Source organism: Rattus norvegicus, chromosome 4 (assembly GCF_036323735.1).
Source record: "Rattus norvegicus strain BN/NHsdMcwi chromosome 4, GRCr8, whole genome shotgun sequence".
NCBI classification, from domain to species: Eukaryota; Metazoa; Chordata; class Mammalia; order Rodentia; family Muridae; genus Rattus; species Rattus norvegicus.
Window position 1 is genome coordinate 131305048 of NC_086022.1, and position 10086 is coordinate 131315133.

General features: G+C 46.8%; 1 protein-coding gene across 11 annotated transcripts in view; it reads right to left on the reverse strand.

The window, feature by feature from the left end:
* Eogt (EGF domain specific O-linked N-acetylglucosamine transferase) overlaps positions 1–8196 on the reverse strand; it is a 37657-nt gene extending 29461 nt beyond the window's left edge. For 2 of the 11 annotated variants that reach the window (XM_039108043.2, XM_063286451.1), the window contains exons 1-5: positions 7587–7725; positions 6641–6994; positions 4013–4236; positions 2667–2767; positions 1728–1836 (exon numbers count right to left, since the gene is read on the reverse strand). In XM_039108043.2, coding sequence (XP_038963971.1) covers positions 1728–1836; positions 2667–2767; positions 4013–4236; positions 6641–6740 — 534 coding nt within the window. In that variant the 5' untranslated portion in view covers positions 6741–6994; positions 7587–7725. Of the gene's footprint in view, positions 1–1727; positions 1837–2666; positions 2768–4012; positions 4237–5758; positions 6995–7296; positions 7787–8086 lie in introns of those variants that run through there. The other 9 variants (NM_001009502.2, XM_008763145.4, XM_017592766.3 and 6 more) reach the window with 9 other exon arrangements.
* Positions 8197–10086: the final 1890 nt, after the last annotated feature.

The following is a 10086-nucleotide window of genomic DNA, read 5'->3' on the forward strand; positions in this document are numbered from 1 at the left end:
GATGGCCACATCCAGGCTTGTTGGTTTGTTGCATGGACACTGGGAATTACAACTCAGGTCCTTAGCCAGGTCCTGTGCTGAGAATTTTTATATACAGAACCATGTGCCGCGAAGTTAACATGGCTTTACGGCTGAAGAATGAGACGTCTGCTACAGACTGAAGACCTCACCCAAGAGTCAGGATCTGAACTCTGTAGTCAAAGACCTACTTTCACATCTACTACTTAAAAACTACTCCCTGGTAGTGTGTGTGTCCTACCCACTGGCGTATGACATGAATTGCTGAGATGTGCACACACACACACACACACACACACACACACACACACACACACGCGCGCGCGCGCGCACGCATGCCTTTCAATTCTAAGTATCGTATGATTTCACAAGATGGCTGTATAGCCTTGGGAAAGCTGGTTACTTTTTCTGAGGGCCCTATTTTTTCTTTTTGAAAACTATATCGGGGTTGGGGATTTGGCTCAGTGGTAGAGCGCTTGCCTAGGAAGCGCAAGGCCCTGGGTTCGGTCCCCAGCTCCGAAAAAAAAAAAAAAAATTAAAAAAAAAAAAAAAAAAACGAAAACTATATCAATCTGTCTGCCCTGCTGTACTAATTACGACGTCACTCAGACTGAACTGCACACAAGAGTAAACAAATGCAGATCAGTAATGGTGCAGCCCCGGCACCTCCTAAACGAACTGACAAAGAGTCTGTAAAGACGAGATTTCTCTTCTTCGCCGTGTGCTGCGGGGAGGTCTAAATCTAAAAATATTTTAAGCGCCTCAAAATATCACTATCTGATACACGTGTGGAGAGGAAGGTGGACCTTTCAGAGGAAACAAAATGACCTATTTGGGAACAAAGAGCACGACTCCCCAGCTGGGTGCGGTGGCGCTATGACCAGCCTGTCAGGAATGAAGAAGTTCATTCTCCTCTGCGCCTCTCAGATTATTGAAACAATAGTCCCCAAGGAACTGGCATTTCCTCAGGAACTTCACGTCTACAAAAGAAAAGGGCTGAAGTCAGGTGCCAGCCCATGGATGGGGGGACGGAGTGGGATGGAGGGATAAGGGTTGAATTGGGGGGATGGGATGAGGGGGTTGGGGGAATAGGGGATAGGGGTGGAGATGGGGGATGGGGCTGGAGTTGAGGGTGGTTACTTCTCCTAAGAGGACATTTCCCATAGTTTTCACAACTTGTCAGACCACTCTGGAGGCAAGACTGAGGCCAACACAAGGATGGGTGAGTGACAGGCAGGCCCACGCTCCAACTGGTACTGCTGTGTGACAAATACCTATTGCCCTCGACCTAAACCGCAAGCTCACAGAGTGCCCTGAAGATAGGCTGTGGGTAGTGTTTGGGGTGGAGTTGGGGGAGTTCTTGAGGGAGTCGATAAATTACTTTATTCCCCTTCCTTTCCCATTGTGAACCACATAGAATAAATCTTCCTTCTCCACTTTTTTTTTTTACTAGTACTTGTCTGTTTTCATTCTGTGGATGGTAAGTAGGCCAAGCCTAGCTTGTTAGAACTGTTCTGGGCCCAGGCTCTGAGTGTATCAACTCCACTTACAGTCTCTGCCTGTGGGTCCAGGACCAAAGATGAGGAAGCAGAAAGACTAGGGGTCTGGGGTCAGCCTGGGCTACAGAGAGATTCTGTGTTATTGAGCCACCTTTTCTTTCTGTTCCAAGATAAATAATAAAACAAATAATAAACCAGCCGGACACTCACCGCACTCTCTGGCCGGCAGAACATTCGTATCTCCTCCAGCCGCTCCCGAGCATATCCGAAGTCAGCTTGTTTCCAGAACATGTCCTGGGCTGACTCCAGGGTGTCGGTCCTATTTGCAAAGAAAGGGATTTTAAAACTTTTTCCTTACCTTTTAAATTTTATTTTATGTATATTAGCATTCTGTCTGCATGTATATATATGCCGCCATAGGAATGCCTGGTGCCTACAGACATCAGAAGGCATCAGATCCCCTGGAACTGAAGTTATTGATGGCTGTGAACCACCATGTAGGAGCTGGGAACTGAACCCAGGACCTCTACAACGAGCAACAGGCGCTCTTAACCGCTAAGCCATCTTTCCACTCCACCCCGCCTTCACCTACTTTCTTTATTTCTGGCCTTAGACTTTCTATTGACTAAGTCGCTAGAAGTCTATTGTTACTTTATGTTTTAAGGTGTGCCCCCATACCCCTGCAAATTATCACTATGTACATAAAAGGTAGAAAGAGTCATTCACATACTATTCCTTTATAATACAAACAGAAATCTATGAAGTTAGGGTCATCTGGACCCAAAGACAAGACAGTATTATTTACTCTGTTCTCTTTACCCAACGAACCATGTATGTGCTAGAATATTCGACTTTTCCTTGAGTGTGGTTAGCTATTCTTTCAGAATCTGTAAGGAACTACCGATACTATTATCTCCAAGCATACATCTTCCTAGCATATATGGGGGGGTGGGGGTGGGGGGAGGTGTTTCTATAGTCAATGATGTTTCTCCCCCAGACAGAAGAAATAACAGATATTCCTCTCTGGATATGCATATTAGCATCTGCAGGACTTATTCTCTCCTGAGAGTCTAGCCGGGAACTAGGGCACAATCAAGATGCAATTCAAAGAACTGAGAAGTGAGGAGGGGCTTCCAGAAGGAGACTTACCATCCCAAGTCCACATAGCTGCAAATGGGGGAGCCAAATCTAGACTCTGGTGTGCAGGACTTCTCATACCCCCAGCAGGAATTTAGACTCTCTAAGTGTTTCTAGAACATGAAATGTGTACATTTAGAATAGACTCATTTCTTCTGATGGTAAGAGAGACACTATGACCATTCGTGACAGAATGTTCACATGTATGTTTAATGGTACACACATATATCTAACGGTATATATCCATATATCATAACATTCTGGGAGGGGCAGGCTCAAGAGCCTCCACAAGTGTCTTTATTCACTCCTTCGTGTCTGCTCCATAACCTAAGTCCAGGCTTCAGCTGGACCACCAAAGACAACCTGAATTAGGATTTCCTGAGGTATCTTAAGGTGCTGTCCCCTGTCATCCTCAGAAAGCAAACAGATTCTATAACCAGTAACTACGGGGGTGGGGGGGGTGGGGGGAACATATCCTTTGGCATTTCTGTTACTAAAAGAATTCCGAGAAAAGGATGGCTGGGTAACTTCGGTCATCAATCAAGATCAGCAGAAGCAGCACAAGGTCAGAGCCCTCCAGCCCTGGAGGCCAGGGCCCTTTTGCAAGGCCCAGGAGCCACACTGGTCAGATTCCATATGCTTCCGGTGCCAGCAGCATGGGAAAGGAAGCGTCTTACAATGGTCCGCTTTGATCTCTAAGGCCTCCGGAGATGTCTTAATGGGTTCCGTTTGAGGCCTTTCCAAGCTCACAGTCTCACTCAATTAGAGCCAAGGCTGAGGTGTGACTGCTGAAAGGAAGGGCTAAGAAGCCTCCTAAGGGCAGAAAGGAGAGGTGTGACATTCTTTCTTTACTCTGAGAAAATGTTCTTTTCCTCGCACAGTTTCATCCACTTTCTCGCAGTCTCATCCACTTTCTCGGGTTTTTCAGAAACCATAGATAGCTTAAGCTGATCAGTCAATTTTCTCAGTGGTTTTAATGATAGGTTTCCTTCTTGTGAGTGGGCTATGGTTTTAAGCCAATTTTCGTCCCTTCAGAATATTACATGTAATGAAAACAGTGATAGTCTCCTGGTGAAGGGAGAAGTCCAGCTTCAGCTGTGGCTTACGAAGCACAGTAACAAGCCAGCCTAAGCCGCACCCCTGAATGAATGAGAGCGAGGTACGAACATACTTAAGACAGTGCCATCATGAAACGCATCCCTGTATGAATGAGAGAACATCACAGGCAGCACCATCCTCACCTCTGTAGGCTAACCTCAAAAAATTAACTTTAAAACTATAAGGATGCAAATACTAAAACGAACAAAAGCATAGCATGCTAAACACAAGAAAATGGCTGTGGAGAAGATAAGCGCTACCTTATACGGACAGTGGGAATCCTCCCTGCACACAGAGGCAACATGCCTGTTACTGTGCAGGAAGAAGGGAATGTGCTCCTCTGGGAGGCGGAGGCTGGAGTAGTCATAGAGGGCTTCGCCGGGCACTCTGTCAGCCTCAGGATGAGCCTCGTCCTGGCCACTCAGGGGGACTTCATGAAGCAGTACTCCAAAGACAAGCAGCATTAACATAGCAACCTGCAGACCTAGAGATCCAAGCGCAAACATCTTCATTAAGAACTTGGGCCCTGGTGCACGCCTTTCATCCCAGCACTCAGGAGGCAGGAGCAGGAGGAAACTCCCTCTGTGACTTGGAGGCCAGCCTGGTCTACAGAATGACAGCCAGAGCTAGGACAGCCAGAGCTACACAGAGAAATCCTGTCTCGAAAAAAGAAAGCCCCTTCAGACAGGACTGGTGGCAAACACCTTACTCCAGCACTTGGGCAGAGGAAGAAGGATCTCTGTGAGTTCAAAGCCAGCCAGGTCTACATTTCCCCTTAGGAGACAGGGGATTGAAGTTGTTGGGAGTGAACACTTTTGAAATACACCGGATGTATTGTGAAATCCCCAAGGAATAAATTTAAAGCAGTAGATTGTTTAAAAGTTTTTAAAGCCATCTTTAGCATTGGGAATGTAGCTTAGTGGTAGTGTCCTTGTCTAGCACACAAGAGGTCCTGTGCTCGGTCCCCAGTACGGTGCAGTAAATAAATAAACTCCCTTTAAAAGCTAAATTGCTAAGTAGGATTACTCCATATTTTGCTACGTCACCAAATCATGTTCCTTTGTTCACCAAATATTTATTGAGGACTCGCTATGTGTTAAGCACTGTGCTAGGAGCAAGGAATTCATTCAAGTGTGGGAATATATCCCACTCCAACTTTGCACATTTCAGAGTTGATTATTCAGAGACCGAAGAACTTCTCAGGTCCAGGGATGGCCCCAAAATACTATTGTCTTGTAAAACTGAAAAAAGAAAGAGAGGAAGAAAAGAAAGAAAGAATGGAAGAAAGAAAGAAAGAAAGAAAGAAAGAAAGAAAGAAAGAGAGAGAGAGGGAGAGAGGGAGGGAGAGAGAGGGGAAGGAAGGAAGGAAGGAAGGAAGAAAGGAAGGAAGGAAGGAAGGAAGGAAGGAAGGAGGAAATTTGCATCTGTGTTCATTAGTAAACAGTGGATGCAGACATGGGTCTCTCTATCTCATATCATCCCTTTGTGTGCCCAAGAAAGAGGACTGCATAGGTCTGTATCTTGTAGATAGCAAGACAACTCAGGTAGCTGCACACACTCTCTGGCGTCGGCTCTCCCTAGCCTGAACCACCTCCCACTCCACAGGCGCCCGCCCAGGCACCTATTAAAGCTGTTCACAAGGCTCAGCTGTCCTGTCTCCCCTCCCCCCCTTCACATTTATTGGGCACACAGTAAGGTTTGTAGGTTTTGTTTTTTCCTGTCAATTGTTTATTGTCAGTTTCTCTCATAAGCTAACATCGTCAGAGCTTCAGAAGGGGAAAAAATTTCCTTTAAAAATTTCCTACACAAGACTGAACAAAGTATTAACATTAGGAGAAATAACAGTGACCAAGAATTTACTGGACTTCCGCTCACCCACCCAGGAAAGGATAAATTTCTTGGGTCAGTTTCTCCTATATATCCCCGACAAACTCACACCACTCTGCCCCACTATTGACAAAGCTGCTTTCCCTCAGTGTCTCTTCTAAAAAGATAACTGGACATACCCTGGGCATTCCATAGTAAAGCCAGGCCTTTGTAAGGCTGTAAGGACGACACAACTTCCCAAACCAGCCTTCACTGATGTTTACAAATAGAATGCTCTGTTCAAGTTCCAGGCCTATGGGGTCATAAGGTTAAAACGGTGAAGATCATGGGAACAAGTCCTTTGCTGAGTAAGTAATTAAAGGTTCCTTGCATTGTAGGCCCTGAAGGCTGTGTTGCTAACCCTTGTAAATCCAAGGGGCCTTGATCTAACAGTGAATTACAAGCAATTTTAGAAAATTCAAAAATGTATATTGAGTGCCAGGCAGTGGCGAGTCCCAGGACAGCCAGGGATACACAGAGAAACCCTGTCTGTAGTCGGGGGGGGGGGGGGGAATGCATATTGATAAAAATAACTACTTAATAATGAAAATAAGGACCTCTTTAATCCTCAGAGTCACCCGGAAGCTGCTGATGCTTAAAACCTCAGAGAAATAAAGTACAGTACCTTAAAAGCATGCCACAAGAGACCAGTTGCTATTTTAATATAAAGGAACTACTAAGAGTAAAAATAACTTAACCAGAAAATCTCTAGCCAGAGGCCCAGTCTCAGGATGCTTGATTCTCCTTAGAGAACGAATACTAAATCTCTCAAAGTGAAGTAAAGTGCAGGGGCCCCTGGACATAGTAACTCACGGACACCAGTGGCGAGCAGGAAGAAGGTAGTTCACTTCACACCGACATCACTCAATCCCGAACAACAGGATAATTAGCAGAGAAAACATTCCTAGGACCAAAGGCTGTTCCCGGTTCCCATTTCAGTAATCCTGCTCTCTGATTCCCAGGGTTGCCTGGGCCAGTGCCAACCTCGGGATCACAGCAGGCCACCCAGCCCTTGAACTCACCCTCTAAGTCACTGCTAGGAAGAGTAGGTCCAGAATTTCGGTTATCCAAATCCACGGCTCTGCAATGCGTTCTGCTGGTTAACAAAACTTGACCATTCATGGAAAAAAGTAACCCTTAGCCATGGGGAAAATCTAAAGAAGCAGATCAGACAGTTGGCTTTTGCAAGGGAGGGCACGTACCCACTTGCATACGCTGGGTTCCCTATGGTGCATTAAAGTACAACTTCAGGGCCTGGCAGAAAGCCTTCTTGGAGTTGAGTTCTCTGGCAAGACTCGGCAAGGCTACCGCGTCTTCTTGCACAAAACGGCCAAGCGCGCTCCACTCGTGTATGGCTTGATTGGATTTCCACAGGCCTAAAAGGAGAAGAGGGGGAAAAAAAGGTAAAAATCTGAACAGCGTAAAATATGAGGCGTGGGGTTACTAGACTACCACATGAATGGCTTAGGGCATTGCTCGGCAACACAGCAGGCAGTGGACAGATGAAAAGTTAAGTGCATCTGGGACTCAGACTATCAAGTCCCAAGGTAGGCAAGCAGATAGAGCTCAGACAGGGATTGGCTGCCTGAAGCGCCGAGGTGGGGACCCTTCTGTGGCGATCCTCGGCTGTCTGCAGAACGTCAACCCCTCCCAGTGAGGTGGGGTCAGCCCCTCGCACCCAGCAGCAGCCAACCCCTGTCCCGGCTGCTTGGGGGAGCTGCTGTCCTAGAAGACGCTCGGGTCCCAGGTGTGCCGGCCGGGGAAGATCTGGAGAAGCGACTCCGCCCCAGCATGGGGATCTAGGGAACAGGACAGGCCTGGCCGGGTATCTCCCTTGCCTACGGTCACCGATCGGCTCCGGTAACCAACTGAAGGCGGCGGGACGGGATCAGGGTCCCAGCATCCGGCTGCGGGCCCACGGAGGTGCAGGCGCCCGCCGGGAGCAGGCGGAGACAGCGCGGGGCCCACCTGCAGCTTGGCTAGGGAGCGGCGGCGCGGGCGGCTCGGGAGCAAACGAGACGTCACCGCCGGCGGCCGCGAACCGGAAACCTCCGGCGCCCAAGTCGGGCCAGGGGGCGCCCGGGAGCAGACACGACACCTTGGCTCCGGGCTCAAGGGCGGACCCGAATGCCTTGACCACACCCAGCGACCAAAGTGTCTGGAGGGGACTGTTGGACACCCATCAGCCAAAGTGATTGAGACAGCCTGGGACCCGCCGCCTGATCCTTGCAGGACACCCGCCTCCATCCCCTCCCGGACCAGGGACACCGGGCTACAAGTCCCTGACTGCTCCTCTCCAGCACCAGAGAGTAGGCAGGCGGACCACGGAGCTGTTACACATCACCTAGGGTTGTAATTTTATTGTTTTCATTCTAAGCAGTTGCTGCCCTGATTTTCAAATGAGACTGAATGTAGCGAGGCACTTTCTGGTGGGTAGTGAAAATACTGTAGATTCCAGGGAATTTTACCTGTCCGTGAACTGTCCAAGTTCAATGGCTACTCTTAACTTTTGTTTTTGCTCTTTCATAATTATTTCTATTCTGCTTGTGTAGGTGATCATAATTACATGTATGCGCATCTCCCATTCTTAACCATTCTTGGCACCTTGCAGTTGCAGCAGGCCTTCGGAAGCATGATAGAGACAACCGTTAAATTTTGATTCAAATGGCTCAGAATTTTCAAAGCGCTTGCAGAAGTAAGCCTGATGACCTGAGTCAACAACCCAGAAGGAGAGAGCCCACTCACTAACTTTGTTTTCTGACTTCCTGGCTGTTCTCACACCCTACTATAGAATACCAATAAATGAAAAGGCCCAGCTTATATTGATTAATGGTGCCAAAATAAACACGCTCAGATGCATACAATTGACAGGGCTTGCTTGCATGTCTTATAGAGAAATTTTAAGATGCTATTATGAGAACTAAAACCAGAACTGGTGGTTCAGGCATCCATTTCCAGCTACTCCAGAGACTCAGGCAGGAGAAAACAAAGTTCAAGACACCAGGGCAACTTAGTGACCATGGAGATGAGTACTTGCCTAACATGTGTAAGACCCTCAGGCTCAATCTCCAGTAACATACAACACACACATGGACCGGACATGTCAGGGAAGGCCTTTTTACAATCCCAGCTAGCACTTTGGAGGCAAAGGCATGTGGATCTTTGTAAGTTTGAGGCCAGCTTGATCTATGCAGCAAGTTCCAGACCATCTAGCAGACACTGTGTTTTATATGTGTGTGCATATGTGTGTGTATATAATTTGTATTTAATATATATGCATTCATATATATAAATAAAATTGTTTAATATAATTTAATATATATATGCTTAACATATATCCTGTTCAGTATGCCAATATGTGTCGGCACGCAAAATAAACATACATAAAAACTTTAAAAATTCATTAAAAAAACCTGTAATGTTCTTTAATGTATGTTTGGCACATGTAAATAACATGTCAACATATTACCACACACACACACACACACACACACACAGAAGAAGGCATCAGCTCTGTGGAATTGGGAGTTAATTATTAGCTGCTGTGTGTCCTAGGGCTTGGACTCAGTCCTCTGAAATAGTACCGTGCTCTTAACTCAGCTACTAAGCAGCACTCTGGTAAGCACAGTAAGCATGGCAAAGGCAGTGGAACCCGGCCTTTGTGCAATGGGACCACAGCAGCGACTTTAGGAGACTTTTTCAGCCTATTTGGTATCATCCTGGTTTTGTTATTTTTCAGGAAATGCGGCTTTCCCGTTGCTGCTAAACATGTGATTATGGTTATTTTTTTTCTCCATCTTTATTAAATTGGGTATTTCTTATTTACATTACAATTGTTATTCCCTTTTCCAGTTTCCGGGCCAACATCCCCCTAACCCCTCCCCCTCCCCTTCTAAATGGGTGTTCCCCTCCCCATCCTCCCCCCATTACCACCCTCCCCCCAACAATCCCGTTCACTGAGGGTTCAATCTTATCAGGACCCAGGGCTTCCCCTTCCACTGGTGCTCTTACTAGGATATTCATTGCTACCTATGAGGTCAGAGTCCAGGGTCAGTCCATGTATAGTCTTTAGGTAGTGGCTTAGTCCCTGGAAGCTCTGGTTGCTTGACATTGTTGTTCATATGGGGTCTCAAGCCCCTTCAAGCTCTTCCAGTCCTTTCTCTGATTCCTTCAACGGGGGTCCCGTTCTCAGTTCAGTGATTTGCTGCTGGCATTCGCCTCTGTATTTGCTGTATTCTGGCTGTGTCTCTCAGGAGAGATCTACATCCAGTTCCTGTCAGCCTGCACTTCTTTGCTTCATCCATCTTATCTAATTGGGTGGCTGTATATGTATGGGCCACATGTGGGGCAGGCTCTGAATGGGTGTTCCTTCAGTCTCTGTTCTAAACTTTGCCTCCCGATTATGGTTATTTTAAATCAACTTTAAAAGGAGCTTGAGGTGCAATAATACACAGTTAAAAACAAGAAC